Consider the following 27,795-nt stretch of genomic DNA (forward strand, 5'->3'; position numbering starts at 1 on the left):
ATGTTCGTTCTTGTGGTTATATCAGTTGCTTTAATATCATGTATCTATGTATTTTTGCATAAATTAGGTTTCCCAAGCCTGACAACTATTTGGATTTGTTAGTTCTTATCGGAAACCAGGCAGATGGCTAGAGAAAGCAAAACTTTTCTCAGTACCGTAGCTATGCTGTCAGAAACTTTAATTCATCATAAATGAACCTTCAGTAGGTGTATAGTCCAATTATTAAAATACAGAGACAAAAAAACGTTTTCGAAACTTTCTTAAGTTTATTTTTATATTTGATTATAAAATATGGCTCTGAAATATGGATCATAAAAATTACGATTCCCAGTATCCTTCATTTTCATATCTTTCCAATACAAGAGAGAGCCTCCATAACTCAGTCAGTTTTAACAATGCCCTTTGGTTGGAAAGACGTCAGTTCAAATTCCCTGTACGACGCGAAGAACACTCTATCAGGTCTTTTCATCTGAAGGTGAGTTAGCTGTTCTCAAACAGTGGTGGCAGGAATTTTTCTCCCGGAAATGAATTTTCATCTCACAAACAGGCAAACCGACCAGCCACAGGCTACTAGAGACATTACACACCACTGAATAGTATAAGAACGACTTTGTAATTATCACAACCAAATAATTCTTCCCGCTATAGCTGTACAAGCTACTTTCTTCTTTCCTTATCTTCGTTAATTAGGTTTTATGCATTTTGCAGTGCTTCTTGAGTGATACGTTTTTCAGTGTTTATAAATATTCTCTAATGACTTTATTTGGGATTTAAATAAAAAAAGAAATATATAAAACACATTCTACGACAGTTACATAATGACAAATACTGTATCCATGATATTTTGTTCATAATATTGCGTACGGTTATTTTAAACCAGACAGCATCATTTCACCCGCTGTAGAGTTTCCAGTTCCGGTGTATCGCCTTGTTCATCCTGTCTAGTTGCCCTGTTAATGGGTGGCACCACCTCACCACAATGAGACCAAGTATTCAATATAAATAGGCATACCGATGAGATCCATAAATAAGCTACGCTGGCCTATTAAAAAAAAAAAATAAAATAAATAAATAAATAATCTGATTATAATTAAGCATATGATACACAGGAATAAAATAAATGTGTCATATAATGCATAATGCATATTTTATTATTATTATATTTTCTAATATAATATTAATAAGAATATTGATTATTGGCCGGTTAATTAATTAATTAGCCTTTTAATTCTTTCAAGAGGGAGCGCCACGTTGACGATGTTTATTTGTTTGTACAACAATTTTTGAAATGATATATATATATATACATATATCATTTCAAAAAAAAAAAAATATATATATATATATATATATATATATATATATATATATATATATATATATATATATATATATATATATATATATATTTTTTTTTTTTTTTTGGCTTTCCTCTATGATTTAGATAGTACATGAAACTGATAATAATATAATCAATTTCACTATTTTATTGAAAGATATATTTGAACGATTGACTAAGACTATCTTAAATAAGATGAGCGGGTCAAAAGTAGGATTTAAAATTGAATATGAACAAATGGAAGTACATTAGCAAATACAACATGCTAGCGTTCGTCTCCATTTCAGAGGGAAGCTAGTATGTTGAATGCACTGGCATTCCAAAGAGTTCGGTGTGAATGTTGAATTTATGTGTTATTTTAAATACTGGTAGTTATGGCTAGAGCAATTATCACTGTATTCTGTCTGGTAATTGAATGCTTTTTTCTGATTAGATTAATAAAGAATGCTTAATCGAAATTTTTTTAAGTTAATTAATTCAGGAATTATATGAGATTGAAAGCAGGAATTTTGTGAGCTTGGCTGAAGAGAGAGAGAGAGAGTGAGAGAGAGAGAGAAAGCAAATATAAGTAGCCTTGAGATATGTGGAATGGCCTTCATCAGTGGGATACGAAGCAATGAATTAATGTAATTTTAATTTTAAGAAAATATAGGTATTGTGGCTAGAAAAATGGCGAATTAAAATTTAGAAATAAGTAAAATAAATCAAACTAAATGGTCTCGCTTATCCCCAAAGGGATAAACGCGACCATTTAGCCCTAACTAACTTTTGAAGACTAATGAGCAGCTAGTCTCTATCCCTAGCCAACCTTAGAATAGCTGGCCCAACAAAAGTGATTTTTGGCATCCGGGAAGGAGAGTTCGACAGAAACTGTCGATAGCTCGTCATCACTAATCCTAACACTATATATTATCTGAAATAGTATGTTCTGCAGTCTGTTTCTTGAGTTAACGAGATTAAAACCCTGACTTTCCAGGACTAAAAGCCATTTGTCCATGCCATATATTAACTAATTCGGCAACCGTTTGAAGAAAGCTTTAGAAAACCCTTAGTCGCGACTAGAATCGAAGTAATAAAAATAAAAATGGTCTCTCTCTCTCTCTCTCTCGTTCTCTCCAGGTGCGCTAACGCTATGAAAGCAAATACCATTTGCTTTCATAGCGTTATGAAATTACTGTTAAACATGCCAGTTTATTAGATCTTCGTGTAGAAAAGTGTACAAATAAAATAGGAAAGAAATACTATGTGAAGGCCTGCTAGTCGAACTAGAATCAAAAACTTGGATTTTAAATCCCGTATTTGTAGCTGATATAAATTGGAGGAATATGATGATCCCACATCATTGCAACTGTGTCTGGAGAAATGGCTGCAAGAAGGGAACTGACAGAGTTTGATAGAAACGTTATGATAGGATGGCATGTTTCAGGTCAACAGTCAAAGAAACCATACTAAGATTGAACTGCAGGAAGTCAACTGCAAGTGCTACCCACAACCCTCGCGGAACGTGACCATAGGGTGATAGAAAGGATAATATGTAAAAACCTCTATTCGTGGGCTGACACGTTGAAAGCAGAATTCCGGACATCAGCTGGAACACGAATCTGCACAAAAACATTCAAACCAAGACTCACAACATAGGTTTCCATGGTAGGATAGGACTGCAACTTGCAAGCCCTACATTACCCAAACCAACATGCAGCGTCGTCTTCAATGGGGCAAAGAGCGTGTACAGTGGAATATGGAAGCTTGGAAAGTTGTGTAACGGAGCTATGAATTATATGACACCTTCTACTGAGCACACGAACGGGTATAGGTGTGGCGAATGCCTTGTGAACGTCTCTTACCAGAGTGCGTAACCTCAACTATGAAATTCGGAGGTGGAAGTGTGATGCTTTTGTCCTGGTTTGTCCTTAGAACTCTGTAGTGAAACGAGCATTGAACTCCTAGAGATATCTGAACATTCTGGATAATGCAATGCTTCCTACTTTGTGACGTTTTTACATAACTGGCCGTTGTTTCTTCAGCAATACAATGCATGAGAACACTTGTATGGCCTCCACAGAGCCCTGATCTCGACCCTATTGAACTTCTGTGTGGTGAACTGGAGCGTCAGTTTAGCCAAGGGACGTCTACTCCACAACAGTTCAGGACCTCATTACATGCCTACAGGAAGAATGGTCAATATTTCCATTGATTGTTATCGTATGATTGTGGAAAGTATGCATCATAGGATTGCTGCAGTCAGTGCAGTGAAAGCAGGTCCTACGTCTTATTGAGGTGGGTGCCATGGCTGTTTGTAATACTATACTATAATAAATTTACTTTAATCCTTCATCCAAGTGTAAGCAAACAAATTTGTGCCTGAAGTATCTTCAGGACTGAGGCAACTCTTGGTCTTATAGTCTAACTAAGTGGAAAAAATTTTCCAACATCTTTTTTTAAATCCAGAGTAATTTAATAATAAGGTGAGACACCTTTTGGCAACTCGTATAGGTAAATATGACTTCTCCATTGCTTCGACCTTCGTATCATCACCTCTGGGTCTGGCTCCCAATAACGAAACCTCAATAAAAGTAGAAACCGGTCTGGGTAGTGGCCTTCCCTTAATGCATAGCATTATATATGTCCTCAATTAGATGTGCTTTGCAATATGGGAGATACCAAGACAAGGAGTGATGAGAGCTTGGTCCACCTTTACCATGAGTTGCCTTAGTCCTGAATTGAATATATTTCAGGCGCAAACATTGTTTGCTTACACTTGGATAAAGGATTAAACTAAATTTATGAAAGCGATTCTGCCTTCGAATCTAGTTAGTGACTAGAGAAACTTTTTCTAATCCTTTCTATGACCAGTTCCCCGAGTTAGTCAATCGATGGCACAGACAAGGAAGTTTTTTCCTCAAAAACTTGGGTTTTGTCGCATAAACTCAAGAAAATCGCCCTAAGAACCCACATTATTTCAAACAATGATATAGTTGGAAAGAGGAACTGTGAGATGAAGACACTTGTCTGCCTCTTCTCATTGCATGGCATTTAGAATTAGTGATAGTCTTACATAGCTTTCTCTGAGTTGCTACTGGTGGAAATTGGACTCTCCCCCTTAGTCTCCAAAAGTTGGATAGCTCTCCCCTCTTTGCTGCCATACCATTCAGTAGGATTTTCTCTGACCGTTGCATATCATGCTTTGCTCTATAAAGTACTTTGCATAAGTGGGCTCTCTCATTACCCTCTTGTCATTCTCCTCATCTTGTACTGGTTCATGCTAATACTCATACCACATTCATCTTCACTTACTTCCACTGCATTACTTTACTTTCAACAACTTAGTGGATTCTCACACACATTTTCTCACCTTTTATTGTTCAACTTTTCACTGATATAATTCTAACTCTCCCCACATTCTTGACACTCGCTTTCGAAATGCTTCGTTTCGAAAGCGAACACTCAGAGGTCTCTCTCTCTCTTTCTTTCCACTAATATTTTTTCCTTTGCAACGTACTTCTCACGCACAGTGCAACGAATGAATTGCTGCCTGGAAAAATCGTCCACGGTAATTGGCATGACATAAAACACTACAACTGATCTTTCAACTTGTTTTACCATTTCCTGTTACTATACTTAACTTGTAATAGAGTGGTAGCTTTTTTGGCTTTGCAATCTTACATTATTTCAGTATTAATACTTATTTTTTTAATAACTTGGAACAATCATTAATGTAATTCTAATTATATAAACTTACCTGAAGCCAGTAAGTCCAGTCATGTACATACCAAACATCTATCTTTACCACTAGAATAAGGCCATAGGCGACCGTGAGTTGTTCTACAAGTTCTGCCATGTTGCCAGAAATATAAAGGATAGGAATGATAGTCGAGATTACTCCTGAAATTAAAAATAAAACGCTGTTGTTAGCGTGAAATCCCCTTTCAGTTTAATTCAGGAGGTATTCATGACACTTCATTGCATCTTGAATTTTCAATTACTTGAAGTGCTGTATAGTTCTTATATAAACTAAATTTTCAGCAGACATAGCATGCTGGTACAACTGAAGATGTTCTGAGAACTTACTTCTAATATAATTTCATAAAAATCATAAAATATAAATTCTTTAAAGACATTTATTCCCGAAATTGGGTACGCATTGATCCATGAATCTTAATTTTTTTGAAGATCGGTAAGTAGCAAGGCTCCACCGTTCAGCCATTGCCTATGGTGAGTTCTATGCTATTAGTGAATCAAATATTTCAAGGCACATACAAGTATTATTTTCTGAAACTCAGGTTTTTACCCTGCAGTTAAACGACTGTAGAAGTCGCACTATAATAATAACAGGCGAATTTTATCAGTGTTTACACTGGGGACTAGTTTCGCAACGTCTATTTGCGAAACTAGTTATAATCTAATATAATTTTATCTAGTGTAAAAGTAACGACCAATAAAATTTCCCTATTATTATTATATATTTTAGTCGTACAGCAACTATTAAATATTAAGTTGCACTATTTCAGACATGATACATACTTAGATAAAAAGCCAAACGGCTATTTTTTCTGACGAAGTTAATTAAATTAAGGGGATAAAAATCCCTTATTATTTTACAGCCAGTATGCGAAACTCTGAGATCAAAAACTACGATCTAAGACTTTCATGCCGAAGAACTATCGGCGAATCCAAGTGTAAGTGAACACATGGTAGTACAACACCAAGGCAACTCGAAGCAAAGGTGGAGCAAGATCCCTCACTATCCTTGATATTTTCTCATAATGTAAAACACGGCTCCTAGGAGATTTATTAATTACATTACACTACCCAGACCGGTTTCAACCTTTTTTGAGGTCTCATCAGTGAGTAGTTAGACCTGGATGATATCAAAGTTTAAGTGAAAAGAACTTACATACCTTCACTATACGAATGCCAGAAAGGTGTGCCCATATATTATAACTAAGATAAAAAGCCAAACTACTAGGTGTTTACTTACGCTTGGATTCGCCGATAGTTCTTCGGCATGAAACTCTTAGATCGTAGTTTTCGATCTCAGAGTTTCGCATACTGGCTATAAAATAATAAGGGATTTTTATCCCCTTAATTTAATTAACTTCGCCAGAAAAAAATAGCCGTTTGGCTTTTTATCTTAGTTATAATATATTGGCACACCTTTCTGGCATTCGTATAGTGAATGTATGTAAGTTCTTTTCACTTAAACTTTGATATCAGAATTTAAAAAACAAGATAGTTAGTATTTATCTAGTCCTTTTTAGGACTTCCAGGGTAACAAATGGCAATGCTGTAGCCAATGAAGTTTTAACTGAGGCTCGCTATTGCCGTTACCCAGCCATGACTAGAGCTTTTTAGCTCAACAACAATCCATCCACACAGATTTACTTCATTCAGATGACGGGATAAAGAGTCAAGGACTCAGTCCATCGCCCAGTTCTTTTAAGAACTTTAAGAACTTTGATATCAGTTTAGGTTGATGTGATCAATCGACCGTGAGATGCGGTGATTGATTAATTTAATCCAATACCCTGGGAAGGTAATGGATGGCAATGCTGTAGCCAGTGAAGTTCTAACTGAGGCGCGGCTATTGCTGTTACCCTCCTGCCATGATCAGAGCGTTCATAGCTCAATAACACCTTATCCCTACACTGTCCTCTACAGATAACGGGGAAGATGAAAAGCATTCTTGCTTCGCCCCTTTAAGCCAGTCCTTATAAGGACTATAAGGACTTTGATATCATCCAGGTCTACCTACTCACTGATGAGACCTCAAAAAACGTTGAAACAGGTCTGGGTAGTGACCTCTCCTTATAATGTAAGGCAGTATTACATCCCCTAGGAGCTGTGTTTTACATTATGAGAAAATATTCAAGGATAGTGAGGGATCTTGCTCCACCTTTGCTTCGAGTTGCCTTGGTGTTGTACTACCAGGTGGTCACTTACGCTTGGATTCGCCGATAGTTCTTCGGCATGAAACTCTTAGATCGTAGTTTCGCATACTGGCTGTAAAATAATAAGGGATTTTTATCCCCTTAATTCAATGATACATACTTGCTAGAGCAGTGGTTCTTAACTGGTGTTCTGCCGGTGGAAGATGTCACGTGATATAGTTCTGAGTGTAATTGGCTACTCTGATCTTAACAACTGAAGACTGCTATGCGCGTTGACTTCTAAACCAATAGAATATTGTTTATCAGTCATGTGTTTGCAGGAGGGGGGGGAAGGAACGTCTCCTTTACAGGCATTCAGTGATGTGTGTTTGGTTTGTGTGTTGTGTAATATCGCACAGTCAATTTTTAATGTGTATTTGGTTTGTGGGTTGTCTAACATCGTAGTAGTCGTACACAATGGATAAATATTTATTATTAAACGAAAACGTGATTATAATGCAAATATTAATGATGGGGCAAGTACAACTGGAAGTAATAGTAATAACTTTGCTGCAAATATGTCTCATACAGAAGACAGCATTATAGATAGTAAAATAAGAAAATTAATAGCAATATTCGGACGAATATTTAAGTTTCGGTTTTACATGGACCAGTGAGGAAGAATGTTCTATTCCCAAGTGCGGAGAAAAACTATCCAATAGCGCAATGGTTCCTGCAAAATTGAAACCCTAATATTATACAATATTTATGCACTGCTTTTTGCACGGAGAATCCCTAGTTTCTAAAACATTACCGGCAATATTAAAACCTGTAGTAGACCAAGTTGAAAAGTAGAACCATTTAAATTACATCAAGTCAAGACCATTAAAAGCACGCCGTTTTTTAAAAAAAAAAAAAACTTTCCATATCTATGGAAGCCAAGCTTTGCTTTTTCACATTGAAATAAGATGGTTATCCAGGGGTAAATAAATAAACTGCTATTCCCAATTTTAGAACTTAGAATGAATTATTGGTCTTTTTTCAAAATAAAGATACAGATTCTTTTGTAAGGTACAGATGTCTTCAAAATGATATTTGGTGTGCTAAAATGCCATATTTAGCCGATGTTTTTCATTACTTAAATAGAGTTAATACAAGTATCCAAGGACAAAATGAAAATATTTTGATACACACGGAACAATTGTCAGTGTTTCAGTAAAAAGTATCTCTTTGGGAAAACCGAATATCAGAAAAAAATACAGTGGATATGTTTCCTTCGCTTCATAATAAAAATAACGAGGGAATTATTTCCGTTATAACAGAACATTTAACAATATTGGAAGAAAAGATTTCAAGTTACTTTCCTTCCTTAAATACACACAATTATGGCTGAATACGAATTTGGCAGAGTTAATTCATCGAGTTGTGAATTTTTGTTACAAGAAGAAGAACAATTCGTTACCTTGTCAACCGATCGTACTCTAAAAATAAAATTCTCTGAAATAACTCTTGAGGAATTTTGGATTTTCGTCCAAGCCGAACACCCAGCTCTCTCTACAAGGGCATTTAAAATTTTGTTACAGTTTTCAACATCATATTTGCGTGAGTTCGGTTTCTCAATATTAAACAATGTAAACTAAAAAGCGTGAAAGATTTAGATGAGGGTAGCTATATCACGTGTTAGACCTGATATTTCTGAAATCTGCCAAAGCCGACAAGTTCTAGTATCGCATTAAAATAAAGTTCCATTTTTATAAAAGGCAACTCAATGCATATTTTTATTGTTAGTTTTATGACCGTCAATGCTTTTGGTGTTCCCCAAATTTTTCTCATAATCAAAAGTGTTCCGTTACTTCGAAAATATTAAGAACCACTGTCCTAATAAGGGTACACATTGTCCTGCAAAACATTATTTCAATTTAAATGTATCCCTTTGCAAAATTAATTATTTCAGAGCAACCCAAGGATAATCTGAGAATGCGGCACTATCAATGGCGTGCCTACCTCCTGTAGATGTACCGCGAATATACCGCGAATGTACCATGATAAGGTGGCTTGTGATTTTCTGGATAGGCAATGTATATAACTAAGTATTTTTAAGGAAATTAACATAATAGTACCTTGTAGAATGAGTAGTGGTAAGCCCAGTATAGCGAATACTCGTGGAGCATTTTTACAAAGATTGGTTGACATGACAACACCGAGCAGGAAAATGGTTATAGCAGTTTCTGTAACGCACAGACCAGCCGTTGCCGTTTTGCATATCTTGCCATCTGAAATATTTAAAATAAGTAAGGGTTTTTTATATGTAAAACAAATCAAACCATGACTTTCTGACTATTAATATTTTAATGTCATTAATATTTTATTAAAAATAGTAATTATGGAAATATGTACTTTACAAATGCTCGTTTAGACTTATTCGTTGGTTATATATTAAGAAAATAATTTACTGGTTTATTAAATACAATACAGAAGTTAATAAAAACAAATGTAATCCATTATTTCATCTAACAGTAGCAAGTTTTCCGAAACTTGCAAAATAATAGCAGGTTTTCATAATAGCATGTCAAGGTTTCGGAATAATTTGAATTAATACTATTATGGGATTCGACTTTTATGAGATAAAAAGCTTTTAGTAGCTTTATTTATCAGAAAAACAGATTAATATGGATCTCTAAAACAATTTCGGTAGAAAAAAAAAAGTAAATAACAAAACACAGCACTATATTCTGTTGTCCAGAATTTGTTTTACTTACAACTGTATTTCTCCAACTCTCCAAGACTATTGTCGAAGTTTGAAAGACATTTGTCCATACTCAAGTGCGTGTTGTTAGCTTGTCGTCCGACTCCATACACCTTGTTACACCTGGACCATAGTCCTGCATGACCTTGAGATACCACCTGACCTTTAAAAATAAAAGCAAAGTAAAAGTTTCAGATGACTTTTAAAGAAAGCAAAATAATTTGCAATCAATACAGACATTCATTCTGGTTTTGAAATTATCCTCATAAAGTTCGTAGACTAATTTATGTTTTGGTTCTTCTTACCTTTAAACGCCACTCATTTAATAAAGGTGATTGTTTTGATCCCAAAGGTAGGTAAGACAATTTTATACACGTGCATTTTTATTAATTCCAATTTGTATAGATTTATTCTGGAATAAATCATAAATTGTGGAACTGGGATCAGTTATGCACTTCACTATTCACCTGGCTTGAATTCTGGAAAAATCACATTTATTAAATATAACGATATAGTGATTAAAAGCTAAAAGTTTCATCTGGGGGAGCTGGACCAGTGGAGACGCCTTCAGTATCTTGCTGCCTAGTGTTAAATTGTGAATGAAACTACGTTGTGTAATTTATTTTTTTTTCATTCACATTTAACGTTGCTTATTATGTATTAATCATGATTTGTATAAAAATTATTTATTATTCCTTAAGTTAGGATTACTATTTAAATATTTATTCTAAACTTAACCTACTATTAATTTATTAAGCAATAATATATGCAGAATTTATAATAACTAAAATATATAAGATGTAACGAAAAGTATTATTATAATTAATTTTATATGTAATGAAAAAGCTGATTAAGTAGCTCAAATATTCTGTTTATTCTTATTTGTGAAAATTTAACGTTATGTAATCACTCATGTAGTAATAGAGCATTGTATTACATTAACGAAATGTTTGCGTTCATTTGTTGTCATGGAGACGCATGAAATAAACAAGCACGAGTCGAATAGAGCGTGACCTTCGGACTGAAAGGAGAAGAAAAATAATAGAAGAATTTTAATTAGAGAGAAGAGAGGAAGTTTTTGCGGAGCGGGAAGGAAGGTAGGATACAAGCAAAGGAAGTGGAAGAAAATTATAAGTTCTCTAGGGCAGAAATTCATGAGAATGGTGCTTAGAAGTGAGCCAAAACATAGTGAATCACATACTTAGCTGCAAGTGAAGTCAGCTGTGTTGTATAGGAAAATTAATGCCGTATCCGGATAAATAAAGAACTGGACATTCAATGAAAAATTCTGATTAGTTCCAGTTAATCTAGGATTACGTCTTAATTCTATGTTGCCCTGAGAAGAATCATATTGAAATTAACTAGTTTGAGAAAAGTAAACAAGGAAAGATATCAGTGCCTTATTGATGTGTTTTTTTTTTTGAGTAGTGAAGCGCAACTAACAGTAGTTCAGTCAAATCGTTGGAGAATTTTTATTAATGTGTTCCGCTAACGTGAATAAGTTAATTCATAAGTGTGCTCACAATTAATTGATGTATTGAAGATTGTATCTGGTAAGAGTAGTCATATTTGTCTGTTTATTCTAACATTAACATATCTTCGAAGTTCAAAGTCCGAAATAAGATTGCTTGGAATATTGTCTACCTTGATTAGTGCTTCCTGTGAATTTAAACATTAAGTACAGCTGATGAATATGTGGAGACTGATTAAATAGGAAGTTTCATTTTATTAACTTGAGTTAAGAAAGCTTATGATTTTGAAGCTGTGAATTGTATGTGAAAGTTTAGAACATTGAATTGGCATGAGCGACTTAGCAAGATGTATTAAGTTGATTGTATTGTTTCATTTTAAAGCAGAATTCTTGTATTTGTTATATATATCATATATTAAATGTTTTATTTTGTTAATCTAAATATTGTGTTTGCCTGAATCCCTTTTATTGCACCGTTCATAAATATTCGAATCTTGCAGGAACCCCAAGTGGAATAGTAAATAATTCGGCCTAAATAAATGAAGAGACTGCTAACTTAATTAAGAATTGATCCTACTATTTTATATAGACTAATCTAAAAAAATAGGGTGGCGCAGTATAATTATAAATTTCCCTACTTTTGGATCGGTGATCAATTTGCAATTAGTTGTTATATTGATAAGAGTGACTTGAACCAAGATGGCGGATTTAGAACATAACATGAAAATAGAACGTCACGACACTAGCAACGATAGAGGCTGTCTCCTACAAACATAATTTTGCAATATAGTATTTTTCATATTATATGTAGTTCCTGGAAAAATCTTCAGCGAATGGGTTCCGTGGAACAAAGCTTAAGAAACACTGATAGAAGCAAACCAGTTGTCGCAGACACTCAGGGGCACGCCGGTAATATGTGCAATGTGTGCGACGCACACAGGTGCCAAGATAGTAAAGGCGCCAAAGATTTCAGGCGAGGAGGAAATACTTTTAAAAAAATATTATTCATTAATTTATATCAAAATAAATTACATTTTTGTTTAAATTTTAATTATATATTATAGATTTGTCGTAAACAAATTATTTATAATCACTTATTTGTTATTATTCCTTAAGATCTCATTTTATTCTGATCCTAGTTCTAACAAGTAGTTTAGCTTAAACAAGTAAAAACTTGAACTTGTGTGAGTTTACTGTTTACAGGATGACGCGCGTTTGAATTTGTTTAATCTTGTTCACGCTCGCATTTGCTCTGAACATATATAAGAAAATCTGCTGCAGTTTTTAACTTTATTCTATATTCTGTTGATTGCAGCAGAATATAGGCAACAGCTTGCAATGTACCTGAATCGCCATGAGAAAAATTTAAATCATTTGAACAATTACAAAAAATGGACAGATTAATTACATCTTTAAAAATTAAAACTTGTATTCATTTGCAACAAACCGTTTTAGATAATGAAAGGAAACGTTGGTATGAGGTTATAAGAATAATTTTTGTAGTTTTTAGGCAAACAAAATCTAGCTCTTTGTAGTAAAAGTAATAAACTTTACGATCGCAACAATGGCAATTTTTTAAAATGCATTGAGATGTTAGCAAAGTTTGATCCTTTTATATCGGGACACGCGACGTGTAGCTAATGATCCTGACTTTAAAAATATTCCCTCCTATTTAGGAGATAAAATTCAAAATGAAATACTCACTTTATTGGCATGAAATATTAAAAATAACGTTTTTATAAAGTGTTTTCTTTTTTTTTTTATTGGGGGGGGGGGGGTATAGGGGCGCCAACTAAAGGTTTGCACACAGGCGCCAGACACTACTGGCGCGCCCCTGCAGACACCTGTAGTCCTGCTTTTGGAAACTGGTTGTTGCTTCTGTCTGTTTTCATTTCGAAAAGTTCACTTTATTCCTAGCCACCGCAACTTTGGACGAAAGATGCATAAGCAACTGCTGCCACCTTGTGTTTCTAATCTTGACTACGGTCAAGTTTTCTGAATTAAGCGGTTAAAAACCCGAGTTTATTCCCAATAAAAATAAATAAAAATAAATACTTACCTCTACCAAATATTGACTAAGTCAGGAAGAACCAGCTACAAAAGAAAGAATTAGAAAAAAGTTCCTGATATATTGGATTTTAGGTAGTGAGTAACATTAAATTTGTGTAGGTATAAACAGGCCGGTGGCCTCCAATTTTGTGTACCATGAACACACTAAGCTTACTGATTGAACTTTCACCATCCTGACATCTACTGATTAGAACGTGATTCTGAGCAATCGTAACACTTCGTGAGTGTTGCGATTGCTCAGAAAATGCGATGAAAAACCATATTTTATTTCCAAAATATTTGGAAATACTGTTATATAGCAAATGCTAAAATAATAAGTTTCACTAAAGTTATTATTTAAACAATATATTATGCTACAAAAATTTATAATTGATATATAAATAAATTCATAATAAATGAGATCATCCATTATTCGATGATAGACTAAGAATAAATATAAACGATGAATTTTCTGTCGCAAACTACCTTTCCACATTTTTTTTTAAATCTTCATGTAATTCTTAGGGTATATTCACAAGTTCATACCTTTGCTTTTCAGGAATAACTCAAGAAAACGTGTCACAAGTCACAACCTCTCCATCTAAAAATAACCAAGTAAAGTTTTGATGCTTTTGTATTCTTACTGACAGTCCAGAAAGCCGTGTGGTCTTGTCAACATCGCATCCATTTATATTGCCGTTAGAATTTCTGCTAAACTAAATACAGTATTGTCGTATTAGTGTCAGCGTACCATAAGGTTGTAAAAATACAAAACACAAAAACGAGCTACAAAAAAAAAAAAAAAAGTTAAAAAGAAATTATTTGAAAAAAATGTGAATATCGAGCTGAGGGAGTAAACTAGGAACACCAGATTCTTGACATTCGCAGCCCCCTCCCCCACTCCTTCTATGACTAATAATGACGAGACATTGGTCTAAATTAAGGGGATAAAAATCCCTTATTATTTTACAGCCAGTATGCGAAACTCTAAGATCGAAAACTACGATCTACGAGTTTCATGCCGATATCGAAAACTCTAAGATCGAAACGCGTAGATGAAATCTACGAGTTTCGATCTTAGAGTTTCGCATACTGGCTAAAAAATAATAAGGGATTTTTATCCCCTTAATTTAACTTCGCCAGAAAATATAGCCGTTTGGCTTTTCATCCTGAGACATTGGTCTCTTCAGGTAGACTGAAAAACCGAATCGTTGCATTATGGATACTTGTTGTGTATTGGGAAAGGAAGGTAGTTTGCTTCTCATTTAACTGTCAACTTGATGAGGTTGTACGCAGAATGAATTTCTTTAAAAAGCGTAGCAAATCTGTCTCCGAGTTTGACCTTCTAGTGTTAAATTTTGAAATTTTAATTCTTAATATACGAAATTCTATAACTACTAAACTCTCCAAAGAAAATATAAATAAAAAGTAAATAAACAAATCAGCTGAAAACTCCTTTTATTCCCTTATAGGGAGTAGGCGAGGCCTTATACCATATCTAGCTTTTGGAGACTGAGTGGGCAGTTCAATCTCCACCGGTAGCAAATGTCTGTCACTAATTATAGGCGGCCACCGATGAAGAGACCGGTAAACAAGTGTTGCCATCTCTTGGTACCTAACCCTAACAGGTTATGCTACTGTCTGAAATAATGTGGGTTCCACGGTCGGTCGATTTTCTTGAGTTTGCGGGACGAAAAACCCGAGTTTCATACAGGAAGATATTCAGCTGTTTTCGGATGACGCCAAGTTGGGGGGGGGGGGATATTAAACATAGGAGGATACTAGTTTAATGTCGCAGAATGTAAGGATTTAACTTTTGAGTCTGCAGATGAGAGACTGCATCCGACGTGTGGAAGTAGACTGGAGGATGTACGGGATATTAGGGTCATGGTGGATCGAAATTTGAAATTCAACGGAATGTTGCAAAGGTTGTGAATACAACTCAAAGGCTTGCTGCAATACTAGGAAAGGCATTAACCAGCAGAGATAAAACGGCTGGACTACTGTGGATATAAAGAAACTCTAGAGACGATGAAGAGCAGGTTGGCAAAAGTAATATCAGGAATGCGGCATGTTAGCTATGAAAATAGATCGAAGCGATGTGACCTGCGGCGTTTGCCAGGTAGAAAACGAAAGGGCGATGTGATTGCGACGTTTAAGCTGTTGAGTGGTATTTAGCGTACAGATGCTAGAAAAAATTTCCAAGGGGTGGAATAAGAGAAAAGGACAAGAAGTTGTGCAAGAAAGTGGTGAATAAATGATTATGAAGTTTTTATTATTATCGCTGTTATTGTTGTCGTTACGCGGAGAGTGGATATTGCGGATGCTAAGAGTTTGAATGAGTTAAGATTCAACAAGACATATATGTTGCAGGCAGAGTAAACATTCCGTAATAGATCGGCGGACTCTGTGGATGTTTGTCCTATGGAAGTTGTTAATATCTTAAAAACTGTTACTATTTTGAAAAGCTCTGCTTTACAAAATAGTAAAAATCAGTTAAAAGAACATAGATTTTTTCTCGAAATTTTATTTGTTACATTAATTTTAGTTACTACAATAGCCCTTTATATCACGCGCATGTTCTGTGTTTATTAAAATTAAAAAAAAAAATAATAATATATATATATATACATGTATATATATATATAGAAACCTATTTAATTCAGTCTGCAGCTACTCGCCACGGGCGAATGGTCGAGCGTATTTGTCGAGCCTTGTATGTATATAACGTACTAAATCATGTTTTATAAGTAATAGAAATAAATAAACTCCACTTTCATCAGGCAAGAGAGAGAGAGAGCAAAAGTAGAAAAAACACACAGGAATCTTTTGGTTTCAACAGCGCCCTCTATCGTCATACATTAAACATCTCAGAAACAAACAACTCCTTATCTTCAATTGAAATGGAACATAATTTCAAAAACTGAAAGGTGTACTTATAAAGCCATTCATTTTTCATAAAAAGTAAAAATTAAAGGCTCTTTAAATGTAAAGGAGATAAGTTTGTTTATTTGTTCACCCATTTTAAATGAATAAAAAATAAACTATTTTTCATGATTCAAAATATAATGTATATAATTTTTATAATATAAAAATTATTTAATATATAAAATAGAAAATTTTAATTTGATTTGCGTGTTATTCGGCTAATTCAAATTTCTGTAGTTTTAAACTTTTTTTTTTTTTTTAAAAAGAGAGCATTTTAAATATCCATACTGAGGAGTGTAGTGATCAATAAACCTCGATACCTTCATGTAGCCAAGTAGCAATTGATTTAAAACAGAGCATTAACAAGCAGATATCGAGATAAAGTAAAAGAAGGCTTCTAAAAACCATCACAGAGCCACTACTCCTTGCACAGAGCTGACCTGGCATGACAGGGCCATGGCTTCATTCTGTCGCTGCCACACCCTCACCCTCCTGTCAGCTCGGTATAACTGATAACGAGATTCATCAGACTACACGAATCTGGTCCAGTTGTGATTGTCCCGACACCAGGCGAGGCGCAATGACCGATAACCAGAGGTTAACGGTGGTACACGATTAGACCATCGGCTCCCGCAGCCCATGGCATGCAGGCTACGCCGTATCGTTCTCTCGCTGACGTTGCTTGGGCCTCTGACATTGAAACTGGATGTGATTGGTGCCACCGTGACCCTGTACGAGCCTTGGCATGTGGTCGGGCACTACTTGCTCGCTGGAAGCTGGTACGCCCGTTGATGTATACTCGCGATGGACCCTTGATACGGTTGCCCTCGAGAAATCTAGGGTTCTTACCACTTGGGCGATAGAATGACCCATATATCTTCAGCCGATAATGCGTCCACAATCCAAGTCGCTAAGATCGCCACATTTTGCCAAGTTCGTCGATTGCGATATGTTGGGAAGCCCCGATGTTTGCTTATTTACCGTTCTGCGATCGATTTGGGTACGTTTCACTGGCGGGGAATGCCAGTGTCAACTTCCCATCACCCCTATCTCTAATGTTTTGTCCATTGAGTGTATTTGGTATGTTGAGCTACGTTCCCAGTTTATCTGATCCATAATCCAGTCAAGCTACTAAATGTACAATAGGTTTCCGAACTTTCGTGGCTGTCATTTACATTTAAAAAATTGTTATGTGCGTCACCATGTGTTCTAGGCAACTGTTTAAGAATGCTGCAAATCAGTAATCGCCAAGTGTTGATCACAATGGGAAAAACAAAGGATCTTTCAGAGTTCGATAAGGACTTATTGTGAGTGCCCACTGGCTGGAGCCACCATTTTGAAAACAGCAGAGTTGACTGGTTTCTCAAAAGGTGAAATATCCCGGTGGTGGAAAAAATTGGAAAAAAAAAAGTTTCTAATTCAGCGACCGGTATGTGTATAATACTGAAAATGGGAACGTGATTTGGCATGGCTTCTCATATGGGGGGGGGGACTGTAGGCCACTTCATGTCCTCCAGGTTGTTTGAACTGGTCCTCCAATTAGTAGCTGAAGAACAGTCATCAGTTTGTTTGTGTAAATGCAGAAGAATCTCAGATTAATGATGATGATGTCATTAAAAAATGGAAACGTGGTAGGCCATCTCGGTTTTAGTTTTAACTAGTTCGATTTTGGTCAAATTTGAGAAAGGGATTCGAGCTTCAATAAAGTAATAACTCTGAAGAAATTCAACGAAATCTGTTATTTAAGATCTCTTCTAAAATATGTCAAGTTATCCGAATTATGGTTTCTATATGACCATTTTTATAGCCTTAAAATTAAGCCAAATAATTCAAAATGGTACAGAATTATGTATAACGCATTATTATGGTTTGAATAAATAAACTCATGAAGTCAATAAACTGCCGACAGTACAGCTAAAAGCGATCAACATTTAGTTGCTATGACAACAAATGACGTCACTGCATAAGGCATATCAATGCATCTTTTTGTGTTTGTTTACAATCTTTTCCACGCTTTGGAAAGTAAAAACGGTGTAGTTCGTTTAAAAAATAAAAATAAAAAAATCCACATTCTCGTGACTGTTGACAAAATATAGAAGCTAAAAGTAAATGACAACTGTGTTATCGGGAGGAAGCGCTTATGTCGACGTACATGCCAGCAATGCGGTTAGCTTAAGAAAACAGTCAGGGCGTTGGAATTCGTGTTAATCCTGTTTGACTCTAGTGCGCTTATTTCCGGAACTGTCAGCGCGAACACTTTGACGTCTTGTATGTAAAAGTTCAAATTTCTAACGGTAGGTTCTTCGTTTCTTCGCAGAACAGCGGGATGCCAACGTGTCAGAAGTACTCACGACTTCATTCTGTAATTCGTCAGCTCAAAGCCGGTACTGAAAGATCCCGGAATGTCGTTAATCCATGCCCAGCAACTGTTTTTTCACATGGAGGCTATTTTCGGATGCGACTATCTCGAGGGTCATATGACAACTGTAGTTCGTAACCAACAGTAGAGAGAGAGAGAAAAAGAAAAAAAGTTAAGAAGTTGGCACTTCAAACAGTTCTTCCTGTAAATATATATGTCTATGAGTTTGCTATAAAGAATAGTAAAATCATATAAACTGCGACGAATCTTTATCAGAGTTTTTCAATTGAAGATGAGTTGGCTACTCCCGGAAACTCGAGTTTCATCTCACAAACCGGCCACCAGAACATACGCACTTTACACACAAAAATATATATTTAGGCCTAACACTACCCACCTTATCCTAAAATTATTATAACCATTCTGCAACTAGCAAGCACCAAATATATTATTATTATTATTATTATTATTATTATTAGTCGCCGGAGGCTACTTTGCCCTGCACAGCACAAAACGAATCCACTATCTGCATTACACACCGGATTTGTGCATAAACCTGAATTATTTCCCTTAAATATACATAATGAGTTTTAACACCGGCATTTAAGCCCTCATACACTTATACGTATTTGGAATCTTAATGACGGCTAAAGAATTTGGCTTTTACAATGGCCACACTGTCCTATGAAAGCATCTGGGAGAACATCTGGCGTTCATACGTCATGAATAGAGATGCCTGCTTGATTCGTCTGCTATTTCATAAAATTATTTTGATTAGTAGTAGTAGTACACCTGGTCGTCGACTTACGACCCATGCGACTTACGACCGTCCGCACTTACGACCACAAAAAATAATAATAATAAATTAATGAATAAATTAATAATAAATTAGGCAGCTGTGCGTACGATAACTATGGGATAGTTATCGTACGATAACCCGCGTACGATAACTATCTCTCACATACACTCAGTTGCTTTCAAGCATCTGTTGCGTATGGCGTATTAATTAAAATTCTACTGAAATACTACCCATAAAATGTCTAGTAAAAGGAAGATGCCATCATCTACAGATACGCCAGCTAAGAAGTCAAGGAAAACTATTGATTTAGAGTGTAAAATGAAAGTTATCCAGAAGTATGAAGGCGGAAAGAAAGTGAATACTATAGCACGTGACTTGAAGTTATCGCTTTCCACGGTATCGACGATACTTAAGGACAAAGAAAGAATTCCGGAAGCTGTGAAAGGTTCCGCACCTATGAAGTCTATAATTTTAACCAAACAACGACAGGGACCCGTCCATGAAATGGAGAAATTGTTGTTTATGTGGAGGGAAGATTTAAATCAGAAAAATTCACCCATGAGCCTTTGCACAGTGCAAGCGAAGGCCACAAGTCTGCTTCAGAGTTTAAAATCACGCGCCGGAGACGATTACGCAGAAGATTTTCAGGTACTGGATGGTTTAAGCGATTTAAAAAAGATTTGCTTTGTGCAATATGGTGTCAAAGAAGAAGCAGGAAGTGCAGATGAAGATGAAGCCCAAAAATTCGTTGATAGTTTCGACTCTTTAATCAAAGAAGAAGGTTATCTACCAATATTTAACGTAGATGAAACCGGCTTGCAATGGAAACGCATACCTAATCGTACGTGCATGCACCAAGAATAAAAAAGGATTCAAAGCTTTTAAGGATCGGTTGACTTTGTTGCTTGGTGGAAATGCCGCGGATTTTAAGCTGAAGCCTTTTCTCATTTATCGTTCAGAAAACCCTCGTGCATTTAAGCACATCAACAAGCACACACTGCCCGTTTACTACTGTTCAAACCCTAAAGCTTGGATGACTCAAACACTGTTTGAAGACTGGTTCATGAACTGCTTTATTCCCCATGCTCGTGAATATTGTGCGGAGAGAGATATCCCTTTCAAGATTTTATTGATTATGGACAATGCCCCTGGCCACCCTCCTCATCTGGACGACCGTCAACATGATGTTAAAATGGCTTTTATGCCATCTAACACAACCGCTCCCATGGATCAGGGTGCTATTTCAGCATTCAAGGCTCACTACCTCAAACGGCATTCGCATAAGCCATCGAAGCGATAGATTCTGATGCTGATTTATCTTTGCGAGACTTTTGGAAGTAGTACACTATTCTTCAGTGTATCAAGAATATTTCGACCGCATGGGAATGTGTAACAAAGAATTGTATGTCGGGAATTTGGAAAAAGTTTCTAAAATGTTATGCGAATACATTTGAAGGATTTGAAAAAGGAGAGGAACTGGAAGTGATTACAGAAAAAATAGTTAAACTTGCAAAAAATCTTAAATTAGAATGTGAAATAGAAGACGTAGAGGAGTTGCTAGATTGTGAAATAAAAGAACTTTCGGATGAAGAGTTGATTGAATTGGAAGCACAGAGAGTGTCAGAAGAAAAAGCGAGAGAGGAAGAAGAGAAAGAAGAAGAGGAGCCTGAAAAGAAATTCACTGCAAAGAGTTTATCAGATTCTTGTTTTGCAACTGAATGAAGCTCTCTCCAGTTTCGAAGCAATCGACCCTAATGTTCAAACAAAGCTCAGCATGTTCCTCATCAAGAGAACATCTCCTACTCAACCCAAGAACATGACCCTGACGATCCACAACCCAGCACAAGCAAAGATTAAAAATTGATTTTGTAAATTTCATTTGTATTAATTTTTACATTAATTTTAGATTGTATTTTTGTTTTTACAGTACAGTATGTACAGTATTATTTTTCACATTATGTACAATATATATAATTATAAATTTAAAAGATTATAAAAATATATTATAAAGATGATAAAAAGATTAGAAAGGTTAAAGAATACTGTTAATAAATATATGGCCGACATACAATCAGATCGACTTACGACCTGTCAGCCAAAACGGTCGTAAGTCGACGACCAAGTGTATTTTAAAGAAATTTATGTAATTATTATTACTTGAGCCAGAGGGCGCTATTTCTAACACCCGTTACTAAGTTACAACTGTTGACAGCCGATAATGACAGCTGACAGATAGTAAATAAGTAGATACAAAGTATGTTTAATTTATCTGCTACTATTATTAATCATTTATATATATAAGTTTATTTATTTATATTTATATGAATATTAAATATATCTTTATCATTTGTAAATAAGAAACACGTACAACTGACCTAGAAATGTTAAAAATCAGGTAGCTATTTAATTTTAAAAAATGCATGCAACGGAATACAGATATTATATATTTCTATTCAACGACAGTACTGCTATGACGTTAAATTAATGTTCTAATTGTTTTTAACAATAAAATTGCAGGCAAATTCGCAAATTCGCGTACCGCATTCCATTCACAGAACGTTAATTAGAAGTGTGTGTGTGTGTGTGTGTGTGTGTGTGTGTGTGTGTGTGTGTGTGTGTAGAGAGAGAGAATGATAAGTAATAGTAGTCTCGAAATGCCTTTAAAAAATCCTATAGTTTATTTTCATCACGATTTTTATCTATGCGCTGACAGCACCTTCAGGGTAATACATTTCGGTCGTTCGCCACTCTAATCATGAAAGCATTTTTGCCGCAAGCAATGCAAAACTGTTATGAATTTATAATACTTGATGCAGTAGAAAAACAGGTCTATATATCTTCAGATCTTCCATGAATGTTTTTTTTTTCGTTTATTAAAAAACGGGGGATAATAAATTTGACTTTTAGCACTTCATCTAAGTATAGCTTCCTTTGCTTTCTTAATGAATTAAGGGAGCGGTAAAAACTTTCTCTTTGTCTCTATGATTATTTTCTTTTTTCTTTTTTTTTGCTGATTATTATTATTATTATTATTATTATTATTATTATTATTATTATTATTATTATTATTATTATATTCATTTAGAAAGGAAGGTAAGGGGAATTTATGCTTTAAAAAGGCTATTTGTTTATTTATTTATTCATCATTACATCGCCTATGGTCATATTAAAGTTCAGAAGCTATATTTTCTTTTATTTGCTTCTTCGTATTCACATTAGAAGTTATGTAATTATGCACAAATTTCTTTGAGAGAGAGAGAGAGAGGATTGATATTTTTCTCGGAATTTAATGAATAGATGTTAGCTTTTTTGCTGAAAATACCTTTTTTTCATTATTAATAAGAAAGAGTTTTTAATGAGACCGTTATGCAATATTTTAGTTATATTATCGTGTGATGTATTTTGAACATGGGGTTCAATTAAGTTAATTAAATCCTCAAATTAAATGAAACTTCTTGCAGTAAAGAACGCCTCTATATATATGTATGGATATATATGTTATGATTGTTGTGTTCTTCATTTTTTAACTATATTTTGATATTTTGATATGGTAGGAAAAATGTATAGCAATCTCGCTAGAAAAAAATATGGTTTTCACGACTTATATTATTTTACCCCCACTTTATTTCTGTATTATTTCTGAGGAAGAAGATTAAGTTAAATACGACATTTGATAATTAGAGAAGAATAGAGTATCCATATAAAACAATGTTGTCGTGAACAAGTCAATGCATTAAAAAAACGAATCTTTCAGATTAAATAATAGCATTCTAACATATTTGAAAATCGTTAATTAAATAACTGAATACGAACGGATCCAGTGATTGATTGTAGCATGTGATTGCAAAGTATATGAATATTATTTGCATGCAAACATCAAAGATTTAAAAAAAAAAAGAATAAAAGTATCTTGAAATCTTAAGGATAATTATGTATTGGTATATTTTTTTTTCTTAAAAAAGAAATGTAATGATTGTGTTGTGACATGGTGGAGTCAGCAACACCTTGAAAGAGAAGAGAAGTCAAAAATCCCCCACCCACTAAAAATAATCCAATAGAAGGAATCCACTTTAAATATGATTTCTCTCTCTCTCTCTCTCTCTCTCTCTCTCTCTCTCTCTCTCTCTCTCTCTCTCTCTGTCCTTCTTCTTCTTCTTCTCTTCTATATAGGAAGAAGTAGTTTTACTACCCGGAGACGCAAACTGTTCTCTGTTCCCGATATCTTAAAGCAAATCTATGCTTTGAAATCCTCTGGCATCCAACTTCTCCAGCAAATTTCCCCCACCCATCAGAAGAACATTTAAATCGTGGCTATGAACGAACTGGTTTGTGCAATCTTGCGAAGGTGAGAGAGAGAGAGAGAGAGAGAGAGGAAAATACCATACATCATTAAATGGGACGCCTCGAAGAGAACGTTCAAACGTTGATCATCGACATGAGATTACTTTAACAGATAACATACAACGATAATTAAGGAAAGCATTCATCTTGAGTGTCACCATTTCACTAGCTCCCCGCTGAAAATGAATAAAAGAAAAGCGATCTAATGGCCAGCTTCTCCTGGAATGCGAACGATTACTTGGCAGACGTGAGAAGAGTGCTTTGGGGTGTACAAAAAACTTCGCCCCACCAACAGACCGATAGAATAACTCCCAAACGAATAATGTAGGCTATTAGCCCATCCCTTAGGCCTCAGAGCTAAAGCTGTCGGTTACCGAGGTCCGGGAACAGCAATATTTCAATGCGTGGCAGCCGTCACTCTTTCTTTTTTTTTTTTTTTTTTCCGAGCATTTATATCCGCAATGTGGATATAAATGAGCAGACGTTTGGTGTATTGAAACTGCAATTAACAAAGACGTCTTTCATTCACTAAAATATCTACAACTTTCGGTTCTAAGGCGGACCAGAATAATTTCAAGCACTTCCGGGTGTAATGTTTAATTTACCAGTTTTGTAGTTAATGTATATAAGATTGTGGGCATCTTTGATATTCTTCACTATGTTAATAGTTCGATTGAGTTCTTCAGAATTTAACCTTATGATCATTTGGTGAGTGTCTCTATCGTGTGCTCAACAGCTGACTACTTTGTTGTCGGTTTGGAGGAAAAATCCCTGCTATCATCTAAATTCGGACTAGACGTAGTTGATGGGATTCGAATCTAGGTCTTTTAAACCAATTGACAATTGAGAAAATTAAGAACACTAATTTACACATTTTTAAATTTTATTTTCTAGCATTCCCCTACTCCTTAAAAGAAAATGGTTTGTAAACATCTGATGTATGGCGTTGAGTATGCTTAGTACTGGTGATCAAATACCTTTCCTTTCAACAGAAATGTCGTATACCATTGCTGCTGCTGCTATGCAGGCTACAAGAAACATTACAACCTGATCACGTCTGAGAATTTAAATGTTATTATAGAGTAATGAAAGATGAATCACTCTTATGAAAAAAAAATAGATACCCCCATCCTCCATCTGGAATTGCAATTTAGCTGAAATAGGGGTGATACGGGGATCGACTTTTAAAACACCGACTGCGAATTTGCAGTATGCTGATTGTTTAAGTGCTACAAGGTTCAACAGATGAAGAGGAATGATATGCGCTGTGGTCAACAAAACTGTTAATACGATGAGAAGTCACTGATTGAATTAGGTAAGGAGGAGATCTGAGACCCTAAAGTGTCGAAAGATGTGAAATGTCGAATATTACAGGGGAAGAATTGGGCACCATATCAGAAAGGATGGTGGAGAAGGAGAAGTCATAGTACAGTAATTTTAATTTCCTAAGACCTCAATGGCATATATAACAATATGCCCTACAGATATCAAGAAAAATAACTTCAGTAAATCTCGACTTTTCCTCGATACTTGTTAAAAAAATAGTTAACAGAATCATAAGGGAATCGAAAACCAACAGAGTCCAACCACGTAGCCATTGATTAAACAGTAAGTTTCCAGGAGGTGAAGTTGGCCATCATTAAACTTCTTATTATTCCTGAAAGGAATGAACCGACAACAATGAAACAATAATCGGATGTGTTCATGCATCATCTACTAGTTATATTTTACATTGTACTCTATTAAAAAGCGATAATGGGTTTAAAAAGCGATATTAAATGTATTCATTTCTATCTGCGGCTCGTGCATGGTAACTTCTTTGTCGTATAAGAATACTAACAATACTACTCAAGGTTGGTATTTCGCTGCTGCGCTTTGGCTCTCTGTATACTGTTCATAAACAAAGTACTTGAAAAATGCATTTTTCAAGTACTTTATGGAAACCAATACTTCTACAAAGTACTGGTTTCCAAAAGTACTTCAGGTAAAAAGGACTAGCTGTCAGAAGTTCTCCTGAAAGCTAGTCCATCTCTCCAGTTATCTCGTCAGCTAAGTATGCTTAAAGTACTAGATTTCTCAAGTAATTCGAAGTACTTTTTTTTTTTTGCTCAAACTCTGTTAGTTTTATACTTTGTGTATGTCTATTAATATATGTTATTTATCTATTAGTCTTTAATATATGTTAGTTATATGCTAAGTACGTATATTGCATTCATTTATATTAATATGTATGAGAACAATAGATATATCTTTATTCACATCTAAGCATGAATATTTACTGCATGACATAAGCATTTCACATTTTATACTGCATTGAATCGTCGAGTTAATATTTCTTCCTTTCAAGAATCCTCAAAGAGGAACTTAGTCTTGAAACTCGACTGCAGATTATCGGATGGTCCCGCAAGAGAAGTTAATCACATGCAATGTTTAGAGAATTTTACGAGATCAACCATAAGTACTATTGGAGAGTACAAATACGAACCGAAAAAGCATCTTTATATGTCATGCTCTAATAATGAGAATGAGCCAAAGTGAACTTAAAAGTCAAGAGTTCAAAAACTTGGAAACCGTTTTGAATTTCAAATATGTGATCAACTAAACTCTCTTATAAACAGATATGTGGCACTGTTGTAGACGTATAGAGGTACAATTCAAAAGCAATGCAAAACATTATTTCACTTATATTCTCCGACCATTAGGAGCTAATTATAATTTCATTAAATGATAATCCAAAATTAAATTAATTAACCACCTTCTATATTCAAGAAGAACACTGCATAAATGGTAATATATCAATAGAATTAATAGTGCTTTCAATAATGTGAACCATCAGCTAATTAAATTATTAATACTCTCTCTCTCTCTCTCTCTCTCTCTCTCTCTCTCTCTCTCTCTCTCTCTCTCTCTCTCTCTCTCTCTCCCATTACCGTAACCTACCGTCAGAATGAGGTCTTCTCCACGACGCATCCCTAAGTGTCTCGGTAAAATTAAAACGAAGATCCCAGGAAGTCCAGTAAGTGGTGGACAATGTGATAACTTCAGTTACAAGAATGCAACACTGAACACCTAGAAATATTGCTAGAAAGATACGCATCTTTCAGTTGCGTTCGTCCTTGGGCACCGCCAACGATCATCAAACTGATTACATGGGAATGGTTTGTGTCCAGTAGTAGAAATATTGGTAAAGCCCTTTTCATAGGTGCTCTTCAGGATATTTTTTGCCAAAGTAACCACTCTGTAACAGTCCTTATCGAATAATATTCAATACCAAGGCCGCACGCTGTAGTTCTATTTGTCCAATGCAAAAACTGCTTACTTTTGTAGTGTTTCGACGTCATCAACGAAAAGCAGAAGGGAAAAAAAAAAAAAAAAATCTTTCTCAATTGTTGCAGATTTCACATAAACCTCATCCAACCACTTGAAAAACGCGTTCCTTTCTCGAGCACATGTAAGTTTCATTGAAACGCGCGTGCGCTTCTCGCCCAGTCTTGGAGAGCGTATAGCGACTGGGCGCTCTTGTGTATAGCTACTTTACTGCTGCCAATGGAAATGCGAAGTTGAAAGAGCTCCGACGGAGACGTTGAAAGGTTTAGAAAGTGAAAGCCCTTGCGGGCACCTTGCCAAGATATGGCTTAAAACTCGGGGAAATAATTATGAAGTCGTGATGAGATGTTAACGATATCAAGACATGGAAATATTAATTCTTTTCCTTCAGTCATTAAGTTTTAAAATACAAGGACTCCCCACCCCACCCCACCCCGCTTAACGCTCCCTCCTGGCCAACACGAAATGGCGATAACGTAGTGTAAAAAATATTCATTTGTCTTCATCAAATTATCAATAAAAAATGCGCTGTGCCTTTTGTAAACTAATTATCAGAAGCAAAAATAAAT

General features: G+C 35.3%; 1 protein-coding gene across 2 annotated transcripts; it reads right to left on the minus strand.

Moving 5' to 3' along the window:
• Nucleotides 1-736: 736 nt before the first annotated feature.
• LOC150105941 (uncharacterized) lies at nt 737-27,301 on the minus strand. 2 transcript variants are annotated; one of them, XM_090393710.1, is made up of 5 exons: nt 26,840-27,301; nt 9,966-10,110; nt 9,327-9,479; nt 5,079-5,221; nt 737-1,042 (listed from the first exon to the last, which is right to left on the minus strand). In XM_090393710.1, the coding sequence occupies exons 1-5, from the start codon at nt 26,867-26,869 to the stop codon at nt 887-889; spliced, it is 627 nt and encodes a 208-aa protein (XP_090249836.1). In that variant the 5' UTR covers nt 26,870-27,301; the 3' UTR covers nt 737-886. The 2 variants fall into 2 exon arrangements, with proteins under 2 accessions (XP_090249836.1, XP_090249835.1); XM_090393709.1 differs by having other exon boundaries at nt 9,966-10,115.
• Between the last annotated feature and the right edge of the window lie 494 nt (nt 27,302-27,795).

Source organism: Typopeltis vanoorti, chromosome 6 (assembly GCF_054136105.1).
Source record: "Typopeltis vanoorti isolate ZY-2024b chromosome 6, IOZ_Tvanoo_1.0, whole genome shotgun sequence".
In the NCBI taxonomy this organism is placed as follows: domain Eukaryota; kingdom Metazoa; phylum Arthropoda; class Arachnida; order Uropygi; family Thelyphonidae; genus Typopeltis; species Typopeltis vanoorti.

Coding starts and splice junctions, on each gene's coding strand:
- LOC150105941 (XM_090393709.1), bottom strand. CDS start 26,996: ATGCGTATCTTTCTAGCAATATTTCTAGGTGTTCAGTGTTGCATTCTT. Junction 10,116..26,839: donor GAGAAGACCTCATTCTGACG/GTAGGTTACGGT, acceptor TTATTTTTAAAG/GTCAGGTGGTATCTCAAGGT. Junction 1,043..5,078: donor ACTGGACTTACTGGCTTCAG/GTAAGTTTATAT, acceptor TTTTTTTAATAG/GCCAGCGTAGCTTATTTATG.